Below are 20807 nucleotides of genomic sequence, written 5' to 3'. Positions count from 1 at the left end.
CCAACACTCATGCCCTCTCTGGGATTTCCTCATTGCCTCACAGGAATGGTACTTAAAATTCAGCTTTTTATCCTCAAGTTCTACCAACTTCCCCTAGTCCACCATGGCATGATTCTACTCTCATGTGCTTTCTTTCTACTTTTTTCTACCCTAGGCAACATCTACTTTTTTCTATTATCTTTCTCCCTGGCCTCTGGATGCAGCTGTCACAAAGTACATAGGCTCACGCACATTTATTTGGCCAGTTACCCAGCAATAATGTCAAGTAGTAATGATAGACAAAAGGATACATATGAATATTATGACACCACAAGATTCCACCAATTATGGGTTAAGAAAGTAGAGTAATACTTTATTACAAAGACTATGTTTCCATGAAACTTTTTCAGAAGCTTCATTATCAGAAGTAAAAACAATAAAGACATTGGAATGTGATCCAGGCTTTCAAGGAGGGATATGGAAAATATTATTAAAAACAAAAATAGCATCAAATATGCTAGAAAATAGAAGCTTCTTATCCTCACACTCCAGATGCTGGTACAGTTGGGAGAATAGGAAGAGGCCTTAGAAGGAGAAAGCCTTACCTGTGGGACAGCAGGGTGGGCTCTAGTCATGGTTCTTCAAGCCACAGAATTTCTCAGGAATAAATTTCTAGCAGCTGTCCCCGACCAATCCTTCTTCTTCCCCTTCATCCTAGCCCTACCCACTCCTCCTCTAGAAACAAAGAGATGATCCTTAGTCACTCTAAAACAGAGCTTCTTAACCTTTTTCTATTTCATGGACCCTTTTAACAGTCTGGTGAAGCCTATGGACCCCTTCTCAGAAATTTTTCTAAATGCATAAAATAAAATACATGATTGCAAAGAAAAACAATTATACTGAAATAGTTATCAAAATATTTTAAGAGCTCTCATACCCAGAGGTCAGGAACTCCGGCCCTGAAAGGATCAAATCAGGTTTATTTTCAGGAGCAGCTTTAAAGGTAGGGTCTAAAGGGATTTTAGAAAACCTCCCCTTGCCCTGTAAATATCTCTTATTAACCAGGCTAACATTTAATAAGACAAATCAATTATTAGAGATGAGGCTTAAAATGTAAAACAAAAAAACCAAAACCTCATTCACACTAAGGAGCGATCAGTTAATGAACAAGTCTAGATACCAACTATACCTTCCCTGCTTTGATGGGGAACAGGGCACTGGAAACCTGGAGCACAGCAGAAGTGTCCAAACCAAGGAGGGAAGGATGCAGACAAACTTGGATTTCCCTCTGACCTGCCCTGTTTATCTTCAACTGCCTAGAAATAGAAGCAATGCAGAAAGGTATTTTGTCTGCTTCTCATGATTTATAAGGCTTTTTTGTCTAACACAATTCTGCCATAAAAAGTGCTCTGGTCTTGTGTGGCTGAAAGAATCATAAAGATGATAACCTCCTTACAAAGGTTTTCAATGTTGTGTTTCAGTTTGTCCCACTCAATGTCTCCTGGTTTGCTGAACTCCCGGATCTTAAGCAATGCAGACCACCAAACTGCTGGCGAAGGTATAAGAACAGTTTTGAAAGAGCCTGCTGTCCAGAGGCCTTTTTTGAGTACAGTAGTGAAGACTAAAGATGGTTCACAAAAACAAGCAGGGACATTTGCAGTAGAAAAATTAAGGAATGCCTTGTCATGAGCCTTCCAGACTTGGGGCAGTACTCGGCACTGTCAGTTAACTCACTGGTGCTGAATAACATGAATTTTCTCAAGGTTTTCAAGGAAGGGCTTAAAATTCAATACTTAACAGAAGGAAATATACTGAAAGTTCTAAAACAAACAAAAAAAGGACATGAAATACAATGGAAATAATCTTGGGGGTTGGGAAATGGGGAGAGCTACTTTACAAAAAAGATAAAAAATCAATTTAATTTGCTCTGTTTCATTCCGTGCCACAGTCCCAGATGAAATAAAAAAAGATAATCCAGAACAAGATTTTTTGGTGTGTTTTGTTTTAATGGGCTGCTAAGGCGAGATGCGTATCGCTGTGTGAAACAGATTTTCAAAGGGACATAAATGGTCTTTGATCTTTCTGAACCATTTGTCTTCAAATTCTTTGGAAGATGCGATTACCAGGGCAGTCAAGGCTTCAGAGCCTACACATTTCACCTCTGCATGAACTTCATCTTTTATTTTTTCTGGAATGAGATCTTCTCTCATAACCTGCAGCAGAAAGAAACACACACACACACAAATTCCCAATAAAATAGGCAGCAGACAGACATAGGAGAGAAGAAAATGTGAACTACTCATTTAAATATTTCCAAATGAGAACAGAAATGGGGGCATTTCCAACCAGCGATGTTCATTCTTTTGTGCTGATGGAAAGGTCCCTTTTCAGTTCCACAATGTTCTTGTTTACATCTCAATCTCACCTCCCCTTGGGAAAGTGCCATTAAAATGGACCAGACCAGTACTGGGATTCAGTTCTCACAGAAAGAACTAACCTTTTCGTATCAAGCACATTCGACTGGTAGAAATACAATTCAAGGCCCTTCTCACACCTAGCCAAACCATGGTAGAGGCATTGTCAGGATGAATCTTTTGGGATTAAAATTTATCCTAGGTGTAACTCTGTTAGGAGGTCAAAACATGCAAGTGCTAGCGAGACAGAAGCCCCTCGAAGTAACTGCTGGGCCCACTACCAGTGAGAAGTGAGGGGCACAAGGGGATAATGTACATAATTAGGGGGAAGGGAAACTAAACAACAGCTATGCAGAACATAATGAGGACGCTCTACTGCTCCCTACTGGAGAGATGTAGGTCCACGCAGATGCTGCATCATGGCTTCAAAACTCTGGGTTGGATTTTGGACCACCTTGTCTGCAGGGCCTTTGCAAAGGTAGTTGGTAGGGAAAACAAAAAACTAACCTTAAAGTGGCCATCAAATCATAGCTGTTGACCAATATATGTGATCAAATTTACTACAATGCACAAAGAGAAATCTTAAACCATTTCATATCCTATGGAATCCACCAAGCCAAGCAACATGAAATAAAACTAAAAAAAATTCCTTAATATATTCAATAAGTAGTTATAAAATGAATGAAAATTTTAAAATAACAGTTGCATAAGCACCTCATTAGAAGAAGTCCTTCAAATGGCCTTAATTTGTTTGAAGCAAAAGCAAGTGAAATACATATTGACCAGGTGACCACCAATGACTGTTTTAGTGAGTGTCTAGATCCAGTATTAAATAATAATTTCCTCCCTTCTACAGAATGGGAGATGAAGCACCACTCTTTAAGGGATCTTTAAAGAACTACCAGATGGTTTCTGCCTTCAAGAGGCTTAGTATCTAGTTTGGAAAACAAGTTTTCTCTTGTACACAGACTCTCTTTCAGCTCATCCCTTACGCATACGCCCCCAAAAAGTTTCCCATCCACTTCCACTGCCCCAAACACGCCCCAAACGCCACAGATCCCTAAGGATGCCCATGGCCTCACAGCTTCAACCTCTGCCCCCATCCCTAAGCCTTCCCCTATCTCCTCCTAACCCACCCTCAACAGACACATCCAAAGTATTTGAAGACTAAGGGAAAAGATTCATCTGTGAAGCAAGGAGCTGGACTAGATGTTCCTATCAGGCCCCTTCCAGCTTTAGGCTGCTCTGAGTCTACACACCACACACACACACACACACACACACACACACACACACACACACACACACACACACACACACACACACACACACACAAAATACTAAGTCAGCATATGCTAAATGCCAAAGATCACAGAGGAAGCAGAAATTACTATGGGCTAGAGTTGTCAGGGAGTTTCAGGGAGAATATGAAGCTTGAAATGAACTCTGAAGACCAGGTTAGCTTCAGAAAGATAGAGGGGAAGTTGGAAAGCTAAGCAAAGGGACAGGCACCAACCAAGGGCCACAGAGAAGGCACAAGGCACATCTGGGAAATATGTGGATTAGTCTGATGTGGGTAGTGTGTATGAGGAAAGTAGTAGGAAACCAGATAGGAATTGGATTTGGTGGGCCTTGAATGCTGTGCAAAGGAGGTGGGGCTTTGTTCCTGTAGGTGATAAGAAGTCAATACAAGTTTTTTAGAAGGAAAGTAACTTCACCAAAGTGGTATTTTAAAACGGTTCACTTGAAGAGTTTTCAGAATGGATTAAATTATAGATTGGATGCAGGGAGACTGCATATTATATCACATATATACGTATATTATAGAATGTGAGTATATATACATATGATATTATAATAATCTAAGAGATATAAGGACGCAGATTAGGGAACAGTATCCATAAAAGCAGCTATCTGGGGAAGACAGACATTGAAAAGAATTCATAATAATCCTTCATGAGAAGGAAAGCTCCACAGTAACTGACTGGACACAGATGATCAAAGTATGGGAGGAATCAGACAGGACTCCGCAGTGCCAAGCTTTGGTGGCAGGAGATACAAGCAAGCCAGGAGAAAGACACCTCGTCTTTCATTCACTCAATACTTACCGATCACCTACTATGTGCAAGGCACCGTCAGGGACACAAGAATGAACCAAGAGCCCATCCTGGGGAGGTCAGTTTTAAAGATTCTGACATGTAAAGTAATGGTGAGACATCCAAAAGGGAATGTCCAGCAGACAGCTGGAGATAGGAGATGACGCCAGAGACAGATATTTGAGGAATGACAGCTGGAAGATGCCAGAACTGGAGCTGTCAGAAGTAATGTGTAAAGGGAAGAGCAGAAAGCTGAACTTTGGGGACAGGAATCCCTGGGGACTATATGGAAGGAAGAGAGACTAGGTCTACTTATTGCCATGATAAAAACGCCAATAATAATAAAAGACTTGTATATAGTGCTTTGAAGTTTGGAAGATCCTCTACACACATTATCTCACGTGAGTTGCACAATAGTCCTATGAGCTAAGTGCTGCAGCTATCACCCCCATTTTACAGAGGCACAAACTGGGGTTCCAAGAGATTAAGTGATTTGCCCAAGGTCACAGAGCTAGTTAGTATCTGAAGGCAGGATTTGAACCCACATCACGCTAACTCCAAGTCTACCACTCTATCCTTTATGCTACACTGCCTCTCTTATTCGTAGTCAAGGCTCAATTATCCATGTTAATGGAAAATAAAATAGCAGAAATAAAAGCTACTGGAAGGCTATTTATTTTACTCCTTAAAGATGTCTCTGGAGAGCAGCAGTGTCTTTACGTTGGAGGCGAATAACCAGAGAACAGGGAGTTCTAGGAACCCAGGCAATTGTAGAAAGAAAGAAACTTAGTTCAATCAGAACATGTCATACCAAATTAAAATTCCTCATGTCCTTTCTCCATAGCAGTATGAGACTGGTCACCTAAGCATCATCTTCAACTCCTCATTCTCTCTCACCACCCCCATATCCAATCTGTCACCAAGACCTGTCCATTTTAACTTTGTAACATCTTTTTTTTTTTTTTTTTAAAGGCAATTGGGGTTAAGTGACTTGCCCAGGATCACAGTTAGTAAGTGTCAAGTGTTTGGTCTGAGGCCCGATTTGAACTCGGGTCCTCCTGACTTCGGGGCTGGTGCTCTATCCACTGCGCCACCTCGCTGTCCCCTGTAACATCTTTTGTATGTTCCTCACTACTCTGCCACTGCCACCACCCTGGTGCAAGCCATCATTATCACAGGCCTGGACTACTCTAAGTCTGCCCATTGTTTTCTCTGCCTCAAGTCTCCCCCCACTCTAGTCCATCCTCCACTTGGCTGTCAAATTAATTTTCCTAAAGCTCAGGTCTGATCATGTCATCTCTCTGTTCAGTAAAATCCGGGAGCTCCCTATCACCTTCAGGACTAAAAATAAAATCTTCTGGTGCTCAAATCCTTCATACATTGACCCCTTCCTTACCTGGCTTTCCAGTCTCTCATAACTTAATTCATCCCTGCATCCTTTTGGACCCAGTGATATTGGCTGCTCCTCAAACAATTCACTGTCTTTAGATTCCACAAATTTTTACCAGTTTTCCTCCATGCCCCAAATTTTCTCCCTCTTCATCTCTTCTACCTTTCACATAGTGTTTTCTGATCCCTCTTAATGTCAGTACCTTCTCCCATTGATGACTTCCAACTTATCCTTTCTAGATCTTGTTTGTACACAGAAGTTTTCGAGTTGTCTCTCCCATTAGTCTGTGAACCCTTGGTGAGGAGGACTGTCTCTTGCCTTTCTTTGCATCCCCAGCATTTAGTACAGTACCTGGCATATAGCAGGCATTTAAAAAATTCGGACTCATTCAGTGACCAAAGGAATTATGGCTCTTTAGCCTGGAAAAGAGAATATTTAGGAACTGACCGAAGGCTTCCTTCATTTGATCTAGCAGATGTCCTAGAAAGACAAAATATGCATATAGAACATTCTGTTATGTGGTATGGAAGTAGGAGGGAAACTCAAGCCCCTCAAAGCAACTTCTTATTCCAGTGCAAGTGGGAAGGGTGGATTGTTTGTAACATTAGGAAAAAGAGAAGCTAAGCACTAGATAAGAGAAATGTACTAAAGACTCTACTTATAAACTGTTAATGGTAAGGAGGACTGGACATAATGCATTGCTAGAAAGGAAAGGCGGCAGTGACACAAGGCAGATTTCCTTCACTCTAAGAAAAATGTTTCCAACAAGGAAAGCTGTCTACAAATGCAATGCACTGATTCATGAGCACAAAGAGCCAACCACTATTGCCATCTGTCCATCCTGCAAGGAAGCACAACCCTGAATCGGGGCAAGGTCAGTCCGGTTGACCTCTGAGGCTCTTCTCGTGAGGACAGTCAGAGTCCCCAAACATACAGAGTCCCCAAACTGTGCTTCAGTCAGTGGTCTCTGATGCTATTTCCCCAGACTTTTTCTAGAGCTACCATGATGGCAAGCTTTGCAGGACAGTTTGGGTCAGAGCAGTAGAGGGAAACTGACAAGAGAGGGCTCCTCTCTGCAACTGAAATGATTGCAAGACAGTGCAGAGCGGGGCCCCCACATCAGGTGGACACTCACCTCAGAAATCAACAGTAAAGTTTCTTCTTCAAAGCTGAATCCTTTCAGCCTATCTTCAATTTCCTCCTGAGCCTTTAAGTTCTTCTCTAGAGCAAAAGATGTTTGCTGAGACTGAGTGAGCTGAAGCAAAAGCCTGAAAACCACAATGGGCCGACAGACTGATTAGAGGTTCTAGGTGGGGCATCACAAAGAGCCCATTTATATTCACTCAGGGAGTAATCCTGCTGTTGAGTATTACTTAGGAATCATCATCACTGGATTAGGTGGATAGGTTAGATCCGAATGTTTCCTACAGCGGCTTTTTTCTCTTTTATTTTATTTTGCTGACTGGCCTTTTAGATGCACTGCCTCTAAACTGGATACATTTATCAGTGATACTATTTAATATGGCAAATACCTTACCATAGCTCACTGCTATTTGGAAATAGCATGGATTAATACCTATGAATTTAAGTGGTGTCTTTATTTTCTAATATAGAAACCAGGATTAGAGAGAGCCCAACCCTACCAACTAAAAACCTCTGAGTGTTTTAGGCCTGGCGGTAATGTAGAATCTGCTGAGCAGATATATATTCCCTATAAAGTTCTTCAGACTGTGTTTTTTTGTTTTTGTTTTATATTTCTGACTCCTAGGTTCAAAAAAAAAAAGTATGTTCTTGGATAATAACATAAACCTACACAGCAATTTTCTTTGCTCATAAAATGCACAAGTACCTAATTATCTTTCTGCTTCTGAATTTATATATTTTAAGGAGACCAGAGCTTGAATTCCCAAGGGGTGGATCCTCTGACCCCTCTGTAGGGTGAGCGAAGTAAGAGTGATCTATTCCCATTATTGTGGATACAAACAACAAGAGAGCTGAGCATTTAATTTTCCTAAAAGAAGAGCACACATTAAAAAGAATTGCCTCCTCATAAAAACAATCCTTCATCTGCTTTTTCAAAGCCACTCTCAGCTGTATAATGAGATAAATTTGACATTCAGTTTTCTTTTTTCAATTCTCACAGATTTATCTCAGAAAGCAAGACAAGCAGCATTCTCTAGGCAGCATATCCATATTCTTATGGATCAAAATAACACTGGTGGTGTGAGCTGTATAACAGAGGGGCATTTTACTGTGCCCCTTTCTCCCAAAACTAAACAATGTCCTTCTGAAGCCCTGTACTGATTAGAGCTAAAGCAAAAGTCTGGAAATCACAATGTGTCGACTGACAGAAAGGTTATACACTTACAATGCAGAACAGAAAAGCCCTTCTCTGACCCCATTATCCTGCCTTTTTTCATTCATCCTCAGCTTACCTGGCTCTGATAAATGAGGCACAAGCTTTCATTTGAATCCTTGCCCATACTGCGGGTGCCCAGGACTGAAATGCCAGATGGAAGGGGGTCTCTGGTGCCACAGGCCACACATCACTGAAAGAGTTTTCATTTTTCTGGACACAGCTACCACTTGTTCCCATAGAAAACCCAGAGTCTCCATTCAAGATTTTGGAAAAATTTAGAGAAGGATCTTTTTTTGGTGATGGGAATGGGGCTTTGAATTCTTGGTCACTTGAGGTAAAACTGTTTTCTTTCTGAGATGAAGTAAATGAGGCCGAGAGAGCTAGTCCAAGGCTCAAGTAAGCCTCTGCAAGCTTGGCCCAATTCCAAGGATTAAAATGATGCAAAGAAATCAGTTTTTGTAGGCACAGTATTGTTTTCTCTATGTTCTTCAGACCTGAATAAATAGTGAGCTGGAGGTAGAGTACAGTAGTTAAATGGTCACTGTTAGTGGCTCCATTTACCTGTAAGCCAAAAGATTAAAAATATTAAATTGCAGAACAGGCTTGAAACTTTGATGAACTGAGGCAAATTTTTCCATTTAATAACATCAATCCATAATAATGAGCAGTATTTGTCAAAATTCATGGGAAATTAAGTTACACATATTTCAACCATCCTACAGCATTTTTTAGAACTACAAGTTTAGACAAATGTATGCTAGTCAACAGAATATTCACCAGCTTCCCCACACGTCCTAATGTCAGGCGAAGCCATGCAATAAACCAGCATTGGTAGCCTGAAGAAATTTAGTACTAAATGCTAATTACAATTGTGGCTTATATTTTCAATTTTCTAGTAGAATTCTTATTGATCAAAACCTGATTTCTTGCAGACTTGGCCTAATTTCAGGCCTTGGGTCAGTGGCTACTCTGCATGGCTGTATTAAAACGTAAATGGTTAATTCCTTGAGGGTTTGAGCATATTCTAGTTCAAATTCTACTTGACTTACACTTCTTAAGCAGGATAGCCCTGAAGCTCTCAGTGTTTCCCGATGCATGATAATTGAATCCAAATGCCTTCCTTAGTAACTCTTATTGAGGTCAATTATTCTTGGCCAGAGATAGGGCTGCTTGGCCTCCCCCAAAACACTCTCTCGTTAAGTTAGCCAACAGAAAGTCTTTCTAAGTTGGGGCTACTGCTTCATACCATAACAAGTCCCATCTCTGCCTAAGAGAGAAAATATAAACCCTCTTCCTCTCAGATATAGAAAAATAAAGTATGAAGGCATGGATATGTGACTGCAGTTTCCTTTACACTTATCTTAGATCTTAGAAATGGAGCTGGCTTTAAAGGTCCCACTGTCACACTCTCACCCACAAAATGTGCATTAAAAAAGCAAATCTGTGGTCCAGGAAAGCTGTGCAGGTAAGTAAAAGACTGAAGGGGTCTAAAGAAGACATCATTTTAAACTAGCTCCCCATGCCAGAGCATCCATTATTCTGGAATTCAAATCATGTCCTCCTCATACACAGGACATCTACAACCAAGGAAGGCACTGCTATTCTAGTACCCTGACACCAAACAAGATAAGTCAGACAACACTATGTACCAGGAACTGAGCTCAGTGATGTGGATACAAAGAAAGGTGAACATGTAGTTCTTACCCTCAAGGAGCTTGCATTTGGAATGGAAGACTACATATAAATAACTATGTATATATGAGATATACACAAATTTGACAGAAAGTAATCTCAGAAGGTGTGAGCAGTACAGAGGACTGAGAAAGGACTCCTACTGAAATTAGTACTGAAGGAAGCCAAGAACTGGTGAGAAGGGAGAACATTTGAGGGATGGCAGACAGGCAGTACAAAGGCATGGAGGTGGGAGATGGTGTATTGTGTGCAAGAAACAGCAAATAGGTCAGTGTAGACAAACTGTAGCCCACACAGAGGGAAGCAAAGTTTAAGAAGACTGGAAAGGTTAAAAAAGGACAAGACTGTGAAGGGCTTTAGATGCCAGAGAAGTTTATATTGGATACTGGAGGTAAAAGGGAGACACAGGAGATGACAAGGTCATACCTGCCCTTTAGCAGCTAGGGACACAGCACTGGAGTGGAGAAGAATCTCAAGGTAGGGAGACCAATTATAAGGCTATTGCAACAGTCTAGGTGAGAGGTGATGAGGGCTTCTAAAAGGATGGGCAATAAGTGAGCTGAGAAAAGGAGACACGTAAAAAACTGTCGTGAAAGTAGAAATAACAGACATGGGGTGATGCACTGTGCAGTTAAGGAACCAAGGACAACAATAAGGTGGTAAGCCTATCTGACTGGGGGGGATGGTGGTGCCTTCAACAGTTATAGGGGAGTTAGGAAAAGAGGAAGGTTTGAGGAGGAAAATAAGTTCTACTTTGGACATACTGGGCCTTCAAGACATCCAGTTGAAGACATGGGATTCATTTTCATAACTATGTTAACTGAACCCATAAGGAATGATGAGATCACCAATAGAGATAGTATAGAAAGAGACAAGAAGAAGGCCCAGGACAGAGCCCTGGGCTATATCCATGGTTAGTGAAGACCCACCAAAGGAGACGGAACTAGCATATGTACAGTGTTTTCTACCTTTCAACACACCTCCATGCACATATGCTTTCTGTGTGTATAAATTATGACAAGTTCTGATAGGTTTCAGGTAAACTACTCTCTGAAAGGTTACATATTCCACTAGATGATACGGATACTTCAGGGCTCCCTTAGTAATCCTATAAATGACTATACACATTCTTGGAAAAATATTTGTATATATATGAAAGTATAACATTCCCTGACAGTAGCTACTTATCCCACCCCAATAATTAAAATTCTTCAAAGTCTACTGTATAAAAACATCTATTTATATGCTGAATAGCAAAACTTAAGTTTATTGTAACTCTTACCTGGAAAGCAACAAATGATATTTTGGAAAAGGAAAATAAACAGGAGGTAGAGTGTCAAAATTTTACAATCTAATGGCCTTTATTAATACAATCAAGGTACTGAACTGCCCCTACAAAATGTTAAAAAGGCCAGGAATTAAGGAGTGGCTTGCAACCTTTGCAAAAAAATAATAAAGAGATGAACAAGAAACAGCAAACAGGAAAGGTCAGCATGTGCCTCCAGCAAAAGAGAACGCTGGGATAAAAGCAAAAAGAGAGAGTAGCAGAAAAGGATATGGTTGGGAAGAAGTAGGAGAAGTAAGAACTGAAGAGAAAGGGGACCAAAGACAGCCAAGGGGGCGGCATCTGCTGTTTTATCTTGTACTCCTTCCAATCCACCTGCTGTCAGCTAGCATAGACCCTCAAGGCTCTGACATGGGCATCAGAGAGATTCTGGGTGGTCTTCTACCTACAGGGGGGCTGCCACCCGCCGTGGACCAACCTGACGCTGGCCTCAATGCTGTGTGATCCAGTGGGAAGAGCCTCAGATTTGGAATTAGGAGACCTGAGTTTGAATTCTCTCTCCTCATCTGCAAAATGACAGGTCAGACCAGCCAACTATAAGAGCCTTTCCTGCTTTAAGATTCTGAACAGTCCCTTCTCCTGTTTCTCTTCTCAGATTCCAGGACTGCTGCAAGTGCTAGCCATGGGCAGTCTAAGCGTGAGAAAAAACTGGACTGGGCAAGTACTGAGCAGAAGATAGTATGGGAAACTTGGTAAGAGCAGTGAAGAATTATAAGGATGATGGGTAGCTAGAAAGCAGGAAAAGGAAAAGACAAAGCAGCTTATCTGCAGGCTGACGAAGCTTACAGGGCCATCACTCAGTGGACAAAACAGTCTAGGTTCCAACTTAAGATTCAGCCCATAATTAATACAGATTTTAAAAGTTCAAGACACACCTTGAAGTAAATAATTTGATCTAAGGTACTACCAAAACTTCCTCTGCCCCCAGAGGCTAAGTACCTACACAATAAACAAAACGCAAAACCATTACCAGGGAATAGTTTAAAATTTCTAATTAATGAAGAAATAGGATGGTTAAATCTTCAAACAAACATCATGCTAATCTCAGGCCTGTTAAAGTTGTCGCAGCCAATAATACCTAGTCCAAAAATCACTGCAACGTTTTCTCAAACTGTTGGTGAAGGAGAAAAAAAAGGACATCTATAAAATATTAAGTATTATTCTATCTTAATCTCTAGACTCTCAATTATGCACCAAAAGCAGTATTAAATCAGACATAAAATAAATGTCTTAAATTAAAAACAAAACCAAAATTGTACACAGAAGTGTAAATTCAATAAACTTTTATTAAACAACATTAAGTATAAGTCAAGAGTTGCCTTTCTTGTCCCATTCACAATTTTACTTAAGAATGTAAGGAAAGGGGCTAGTAAGCTGTGCTTAGTGGGAGTGTTTGCCTCTAATGAGGGAAGTAGTTCTGCAAAGGTAAGGTTTTCAGAGAACGGAAGATTTTTAACGTTATTCAGAAAAAAAAAATGTTATGCGGAAACTATGGTATTTTGGGCTCAAACTTCAACATAAAGTTCTACAGTCCCAAACCCACACATTTCACTAGTAAGAGGCATTTTCAGGAAACCAACTCATCAATTCTGGAGAATAGGACTTGGGAAAGGCATGAAAGTGACCGCACACAGTACTCACCAACTTCTCAGCAATCTCCAATGCTTCCATATGCCTTCCTAGGTGAGTTAAACATCGAGCCTGTCCTTCTTGGATGTCTCTTCTCATGGCAAAGTTGGTAGATGGCAATAGTTCAAAGCAGCTGGAGTACTCTTGAAGTGCTTTCTATGGAGGTATTTGTTTAAAATTAAAAAAAAAGGCATTGTAGAAAAGAACCTAGTAAAAGGTTGGTTGGTTTGTATGTCATTGGGGTTTTGTGGCTGGGGTGAGGGTGCAGGAAGCAAAGTGGAAAGTATCATTTTTATGTGACACTCTCTCCCTCCCTTTCTCCCACCCCAATTTAAAAGATACTAGAGTCCAAGGTTTAAAACACACAGGATGTCAGCTCTAATGGTTATTGGAGGAAGGGTTGGAAAAAACACCTTGTTAGCATAGGGAAGAGGTGCTTCTATATCTTTTGACTGTACTTTACCACTAGGACATATCCATCTGCGTTGAAGACAAGCCTGCATTTGTGAGATACAGACAGACACTGGGGAAGACACAGTCATGCAGTAATGAGAAGAACCGATTATACCTGCAGTGGGTTGCAGAAGACTAAGACCACTAGAAATACCCAAAAAGGAAAGAATTTTGGGATTCTAAGAACAGACACCAACAGGCAAAAACACTTTATAAAAGGTGAAATTTGCTTCTGCACATCCCAATCTCACACATTTTAAACATATAAGCCTGTTAAATTTCCTGAACATGTTGTTCCCCATAAAGTAATATGATTTTCACCCGCAAAGAGATATATACCTGAAATTCTTGTTGCCGGTATGCCAAGTCCCCCCTAAATTTCTTGATGGTGAGTATTTCAACTTCATCCTTGTTTTCTGTTTCCTCATAAAACCACTAGAAAACAAAAATTTCACATTACAGAGTAAAACCAACCACTTGAAAGAAAATATAACTTATAAAACTAAAAAGAATAGAGTTTTTCAGAATAAGATTCACAAGAAAACATTAGGCAGAGTAATAACTTTACTGCAATGCTTTTATTTGATGTCAAAGACAACCAAGCATATAAATATATTGGTAGCCATTAAGCTAAAGGAACTGAATACAAAACTAGATGCTCACCAGGTACCAAGTCTTTGAGCCTGTAGCATTTTCAGTGAAGGGACAGCCTGTGGTTTTCAAGTGGATGAAGAGGGAAGGAGCAGTTTTGGCAGGAATTTGAGGGAAGGAGGCAGAAGAGAACAATACAAGAAGGATTTGATTTGGATGTTTTGGATTGGATTTGAGACTGGCATAGGGAACTTCCAGTGAGAAAATTTTCTATCAGTGTAGATCAGCATTGATACAAAGTCTTTGAGAGCTGCCGGGGGGGAGGGGGGGGCGTGCCTGAAGAGCCAAGCAGCTTGCCCAAGGTCACGTGACCAATGTGTGGCAGAGGTGGGACTTGAACCCAGGTCTTCACAACTCCATGACTTTCTACCCACTACTATATGGCTACCACTGATACAAAATAAATAGCTGTCTACACAGAGGTGCTAGGTGGCACCATGACGCATACAGTGCTGAGCCTAGAGTCAAAAAGATCCGAGTTCAAATCCAGCCTCAGATGTTTACCAGCTGTGTGATCCTGGACAAGTCACTTAACCTCTGTTTGCCTTGATCCACTGAAGAAAGAAAGAAAAAACCACTCCAGTGTTCTTGCCAAAAAAGGCCCATGGACAGTATGGACCACAAGGTCAGGGAGAGTTGGACCCAACTTAATGACTGAGCAACAACAACAGGGGCCTGAAGGAAGGAGAGAGACAAGAATCAGAATGGAACTGTTTTTAACTTCAGTCAACAAAACTTCAGTTAACAAAAGCTCCTGGGCTGGAAAAATCTGATAAATGCAGGTTTGAAACATGTTATTTGTTTCTACTGAGCCAAAATTCACTCAAACCTCAGGATATTCCCTTTAACTGAAACGCAACCTTGCTCCACTTTCATATCTCCTGGATCCTAAAGCTGTGGAGATCCTAAAGCTGGCTCTTCTGACTTAACAGGCAGAGGGCTACTTATTCCCCAGGTGATTTCCACAAGCAGAAATGATCAATTCAGTTGAGTCCATGTAGCTCCCAAACTGGAAACTAAAGGGATACCTACCTACTGGAGAACTGCTAAACAGATTATGGTATATGAATGGGATGGAATGAATTCCATTCCATTTATATTATATTTCATTCAATTTATATTAGTTTAATGGAATTATTTATGTTATATTCATATCATACAATGATAACAATATTATAAAGAAAAACAACTCTGAAAGACTCTGCAACTCTGATCAATGCATGACAAATTACAATTCCAGAGAACCAAAGTCTGCTTACTCACCTTCTGCAAAAGAGGTGACACATAAAATGTACCATAAGACACACATTTTTGGACACGGTCAATGTGAGAATTCTGTCTTGCTGGACTATGCATATGTTAATGAAGGGTTTTTTTTTTTAATAGTTCAAAGTTGAGGGAAGAGTGAAAGAAAAGAGATGCATGTAAAAAATAAAAACATTAAAAGAAATCATGAATAAATAGAAGTAGAAAAATACTATTACAAAGAATTTCTGTATAATAAATATATTTCCTTTTCCTAGATTGCTCACAGAAAAATCAAACCTAGCTTTATTAACTTGGATATTCCGTGAATTCTATAGAACATTTCTAAATAACAAATAATCTTTTGTAACACGGGCTTTCTCAGGTTCTTGTAACTTTCACACTCTAAGGGAAAAAGAAATTGTGTAGTATACCTTATAGCCAAGAAAAAAGAAAATGAATTTTACATAATTTCTTTAGTTTTTGTGTTTGCCCTCAAATAGTAATTATCCTTAAATATCCAGTCTAACTTCTAATTCTAGAATAAATACAAACTTCTAAAATAAACAGCTTGTGTGTGAATAGAATTCTGTTTTCCCTTCCAATTTGAAGTCTACAGAACTATGAAGACTCACCTAAACTCTTAACTCACTCACTCTCTCTCTCTCTCTCTCTCTCTCTCTCTCTCAAACACACACACACACAGACAAGAAAACTGGATTTTAAGTTCAAACACTTGGGCTGCGATCCTAGTTTTGTGTACCTTGGGAAAACCCCTTTACTGGGCCTCAATTTCCTCATCTGTAAAATAAAAGAGTAGCCTGGATCAGTGGTTCTCAAGACCCCTTTAACTCTTAAAAATTGAGGACCCCTCCAAAAAGCTTTTGTTTACATGGGTTATAGCCATCAATATTTACTGTAGAAATTAAAATGTCTTAGTATTATTATGAAAATAGTTTTGACCTTGAGGACCCCCTAGCAAGGTCCTAGGGATGTGAGAGCCCCCAGACCACACTTAAGAGAACCACTGGCTTCTATGATGATCTCTAAGATCTCTTCCAGCTTTAAATTCAACAATCCTACAATATTTATGGGATATGTGGGGAGTTTTGCTGAAGGGAGGGCTTGGGGGCCACTTGGGGGGCTGAATATGGGGAGAAGCTTGGGGGAATATCCTCCCTTCAGGAATTCCTACCTGGTTAATCTCCTTAATTCTTTTTTTTTTTTTTTTTTGGCTAGGCAATGGGGTTAAGTGACTTGCCAAGGGTCACACAGCTAGTAAGTATTATGTGTCTGAGGCCGGATGTGCACTCAGGTCCTCCTGACTCCAGGGCTGGTACACTATCCACTGTTCCACCTAGCTGCCCCTCCTTAACTCTTTAAAAAAACAACAACAACAAAAGCAAAAAAACAACTCTCATTTGACCCCTTCATCTTGTCAAGGTACCTGGCTTTTGTGTTCCCTGTTAAACAACAAAACTCCTAGAAAAAGCTATCTACACTTTCACTACCACTTCCTCACCTCCCACTCACGTCTGAACCCCAGCACTTGGCCTGACGCTGTTGTCTCCGAAGTCATCACTCATCTTTTTATTGCGAAACCCATAGACCTTTCCTGTGTTCTCCTCCGGAACATCGGTGCAGCTTCTGACACTGCTGATAAACCCTGCCTTCAGGACAGGCTAATCTCCAGCCTCCCTGGCTCTTTGAGACACTGCCTTGCCTGCTTCTCCTTGTCTGACTGATCATTCTCAGTCTCCTTCACTTTACAAGTGGTGTGGTCTTCCTCCTTCTCTCCACGTTCTCCTTTGGTGAACTCAGCAGTTCCTACGGGTTCAAAGATCAGCTTTTTGCAGATTAATCCCAAATCTACACATCAAGCCCTCTTCTCTCCTCTGACACTGCCACCACCATGGTGCAGGCCCTCATCACCTTACGCCCGGATTACTGCTGGTGGGTCGGCCTGGCCGCTGCAATACATCCTCCATTCAGCCACAAGGTGTTACACACACACACACACACACACACACACACAGAGCCAATAACCTCCAGTAGCACCCTACTGGCCTCTCTTGGCTCTGGGCATTTTGTCTGGCTGTCCCCCTTCCCTGGAAAACTCTCCCTCCTTATCTCTGCCTCCAGGCTTCTTTTGGCTTCCTCCAAGTCCCAGCTAAAATCCCATCTTCTACAACGAGTCTTTTCTAGGCCCTCTTAATTTCAGTGTCTTCCTTCTTTTAATTATTTCCTATTTATACTGTTTGCACATATTTGTTTGCTTGTTGTTTCCCCCATTAGACTGTGAGCTCCTTGAGGGCAGGGACTGTCTTTTGCTTCTTTCTGTATACTTAGTACAGTGCCTGGCACTTAATAAATGCTTATTGACTGACTACTTCCCACCAGGGCACAACCATTCTTCTAGTTGCCCAAGCTTGAAACATGGGCATCATCATGGACTTTTTCCCTATAATCACTCAGGTACTAGGTCCAGGGGTGGGGAACCTGTGGCCTCAAGGCCCCATGTGGCCCATGTCAATTTTATTCTACCTGCTCAACATAGCATCTCTCTCACACCCATTTCCTTCTCTCTACACACACACCAACCAGCCTGGTCCAAGCACTCCTCAGTTCTCACCTGGCTTGCTGCAACAACCCACGACTGGCCCCTGTAGCCAACTTCTTCCTTCTCCAACCCATCCTCCACACAGCAACAAAACTGATATTCCTAAAGCTCATTTCTGACCATATCACTTCTCATTCAAGAGGCTTCAGTAGCTCTCCTTATCCCCACACCCCTTTTCAGATCCCTGTTACCTGCTGGCCTTTCCCCATTAAAATGTCAGATCATTAAGAGCTGGGACTATCTTTATTTTTGCTGGTACAGTCATTTCTGTTACCATGCATGATATTTTGAAAACATGACTTTGTTACAACTCGTTTGAAATATCAGGGAAAATTCTAAACATAAACCAAGTTTCAAGTCTGCATCTGCTCCATTTCTCCTACAAGGAATGTGGAGAATGCAGAAAACTGAACAGCTTCACAATAACTCACAAGCTGCAAGCCTTCCTGCCCCCACTTCCACAAGCAAACCTTTAGGTCTTTGTTGGGTAAAGGGCCCTGTTTACTGTGTATCTTTGAGGCAGTAGGAGGTCTGAGCAAATAAGGGCTGGTCCTAACAACCTCCCTCCTCTGGCCCAGAGTTTCAACCTTCCCAACTAGCACATGGATAAAACCGTGCTAGCAGTTTTTAAAATTAGGTTTCTATCTTTTCATGTCATCGACTTTGTACCCCAACCCCAAAAGCTCTGTGGCTTTTATTGCACAATTTTGCATAGGGCAGTGATTGGGGGAATGCATAAATCCCACTATAGCAGAACTCCCTGCACTTAGGACAGTGCTCTGAACACAGGGAGCACTTAAATCATGCTTAGCTCTCTATTGCCTTTAGGATAAAACACACACTCCTCTGTTGAGCATTTGAAAGTCTTTTTGGGATCCAGCTCCTTTTCATCTTTCCAGGATAATGGCACTCTCTCACATACTTTTCCTATCCAATCAAAATGGCCTCATGGGGGGGGCGTTTCATCTCCCGCCTCCACGCCTTTGTACAGGCTGTCCCCACACTTTTGCGCTTCCTCTCCGACTCCACCTCTTGGAACCCCTGGCATCCTTCGAGGGGGTCTTCCTGAACACTCTTAAATCACTTGACTTTAATTGCGCTTACACATCCTGTATCTCCGTCTTCTCCAGACCCCGTCCCCACCCACCCCCGCGCCAGGCATACAGCAGGCGCTCCCTAAGTGCTGGTTTCTGGCCGGACTGGCCCGTGGGCGATGTCCCGGGACGGGGCAGAGGCTCGCGGGCACCGCGTCTCTCACCTGGGGCTCGCAGCGCTTGGCGCTGTAGGCCGGCAGAGGCTCGAGCTCCCGCGGCCGAGGCCACTCTTCAAACACCGAGTCCTCGAACTCGCCGCCCAGCACCGGAAAGAAAGAGTCCGGCTCCATGGACAGAGGTCAGACGTCCCGGGGCGGGGGGGGGGGGGGGGGGGGAAGGGGGGGAGGAGGAAGGGGAGGCAAAAGGGAGGGGAGAAAGAGGGGGGAAAGGGCGGGACCGGAGAGATGCACATGCGTAGAGCCCCTTCATTCCAGCCCTCGCGCTCGCTTTCCTCCCAGAAGCCGCCCGTCGGCATGCTGGGAGTTGTAGTCCAATAAAGGCATGCGGCGCCATGCTTGTTTTCATTCTGGTAACTGTAGTCCACCCAGGACTGGAAGCAAGTTGATGAAGGGCTCTGTGTCATAAGTCAGGTCCCTCGTAGGGCTATAGATTCAGCTGAAAGTGGCATTAGAAGGCATCACAAAGAAACCCCACTTTTTACAGATGAAGAAATGGGTCACAGCCTACTAAACGGCTGAGGTGGATTGACCTTTAACAACTCCCCAGCAAAAGCCCAGACACATAGGAAGCTGTTGAGGGTGGCGGCACAGCGGCAGGAAGACTGGAGTTGAATCTGCACCTCAGACACTTAACAGGCTGTGTGATTACGTCTGAGTGCACTTCAGTCTGGCTTCCCACCGCATGGTTGCACCAAAACTGCCTTGTCCAAAGTCACCAGGTATCTCTCGATTGCCAAGTTTAATGGCCTCTTCTCAATCCTCATCCTTCTTGATCTCAGTTATTTAGTCTCCAAGTAATTTTTTATCCTTTCTTCAATGCCCCTCTATTAAATAGGATTCTTATTGCACTGTGGTCAGTAAAGAATGTTTTAATATTTCTGCTTTTCTGCATTTGTTTATGAGGATTTTATGCCCAAATACAGTCAGTTCTTGTAAAGATGCCATGAACAGCTGAGACAATATACCCCTTTCTATTCCCATTCAGTAATTACCAGAAACCTGTAATATTTAACTTCTCTAAAAGTATATTCAGGTCCTTAACTTCTTGTTTATTTTTTGTAACATTTGTCTAGTTTTGAAAGGGGATACATATAGGTTCCCCACTCTTAAGAGTTTTACTATCTGTTTCTCCCTGTAATCCATTTAGCTATTTAAGTATTTAGATACCAGGCCATTTAGTGAAGTACTGAAATAAATTAATTTTCTGTGGTACCTTTCAGTAAAATGTAGTTTTCCTTTTTGTCTCTTTTAATTGTCTATTTTTTTTTCTGTTGCCTGGTCTGAGATCATAATTGCTACTGATGAGGTCTGGGGTTACTGGGAACCCTGAAATGGCAGGGTGCAAGGCAGAGTTACAAGGAATGAATTCACACACTCAAACCATCTTCTAGTCAAGTGGCAAAGTTTATTGTGATCAAAATAGAAGCGGGTGAAGTTCCTAGTGAACCTGCAAATTGATGAGGATGGTGCTGATGCTCATTTACAAAAGGTACCATGAAAGGATCTGGGTGGGATTAAGGAGTGGTAAGTAGTTTGAGGTAGGTCTGGTACAATAGTGAAAGAATGTTAAGTAAGCTAATTAGATGATCTAGGTGGGCTGGGGTGAGTCAGGTGCCTTGGGCAGAGGCTGGTGAAATGTATGGGAAAATTCAGGGACTGGG

At 41.7% G+C, this 20807-nt stretch overlaps 2 protein-coding genes across 10 annotated transcripts in view; one reads left to right on the top strand and one right to left on the bottom strand.

The window, feature by feature from the left end:
- Positions 1 to 11916, top strand: part of FAM83A (family with sequence similarity 83 member A) — a 47782-nt gene extending 35866 nt beyond the window's left edge. The window contains exons 4-5 of one of the 6 annotated variants that reach the window (XM_027853996.1): positions 1193 to 1320; positions 1461 to 1545. In XM_027853996.1, the coding sequence (XP_027709797.1) occupies positions 1193 to 1271 (79 nt within the window). In that variant the 3' untranslated portion in view covers positions 1272 to 1320; positions 1461 to 1545. Of the gene's footprint in view, positions 1 to 1192; positions 1693 to 11870 lie in introns of those variants that run through there. The other 5 variants (XM_027853999.1, XM_027853994.1, XM_027853995.1 and 2 more) reach the window with 5 other exon arrangements.
- On the bottom strand, positions 1982 to 19293 carry CUNH8orf76 (chromosome unknown C8orf76 homolog). Of its 4 annotated transcripts, none has more exons than XM_027854002.1 (7): positions 19132 to 19293; positions 13697 to 13792; positions 12917 to 13060; positions 8315 to 8799; positions 7015 to 7147; positions 6327 to 6359; positions 2133 to 2192 (listed from the first exon to the last, which is right to left on the bottom strand). In XM_027854002.1, exons 1-6 carry the CDS (start codon positions 19255 to 19257, stop codon positions 6348 to 6350), a joined length of 996 nt encoding a protein of 331 aa, XP_027709803.1. In that variant the 5' UTR covers positions 19258 to 19293; the 3' UTR covers positions 2133 to 2192; positions 6327 to 6347. The 4 variants fall into 4 exon arrangements, with proteins under 4 accessions (XP_027709801.1, XP_027709802.1, XP_027709803.1 ...); XM_027854003.1 differs by lacking the exon at positions 2133 to 2192 and adding an exon at positions 6213 to 6230; XM_027854000.1 differs by lacking the exon at positions 6327 to 6359 and having other exon boundaries at positions 1982 to 2192.
- Between the last annotated feature and the right edge of the window lie 1514 nt (positions 19294 to 20807).

This window comes from Vombatus ursinus, unplaced genomic scaffold (assembly GCF_900497805.2).
Source record: "Vombatus ursinus unplaced genomic scaffold, bare-nosed wombat genome assembly UNPS02010284.1, whole genome shotgun sequence".
NCBI classification, from domain to species: Eukaryota; Metazoa; Chordata; class Mammalia; order Diprotodontia; family Vombatidae; genus Vombatus; species Vombatus ursinus.
Note: the sequence above shows the minus strand (reverse complement) of the source record. Positions and strands in the feature narration are given on the sequence as shown.

Excerpts from the sequence above, each read along its gene's own strand:
- CUNH8orf76 (XM_027854000.1), bottom strand. The coding sequence starts at position 19,257 with ATGGAGCCGGACTCTTTCTTTCCGGTGCTGGGCGGCGAGTTCGAGGAC. Across the intron at positions 13,793-19,131 it reads CCAAGCGCTGCGAGCCCCAG|TGGTTTTATGAGGAAACAGA; the intron begins GTGAGAGACGCG and ends TTTGTTTTCTAG. Across the intron at positions 2,193-7,014 it reads CTTTACTGTTGATTTCTGAG|GTTATGAGAGAAGATCTCAT; the intron begins GTGAGTGTCCAC and ends TTTCTGCTGCAG.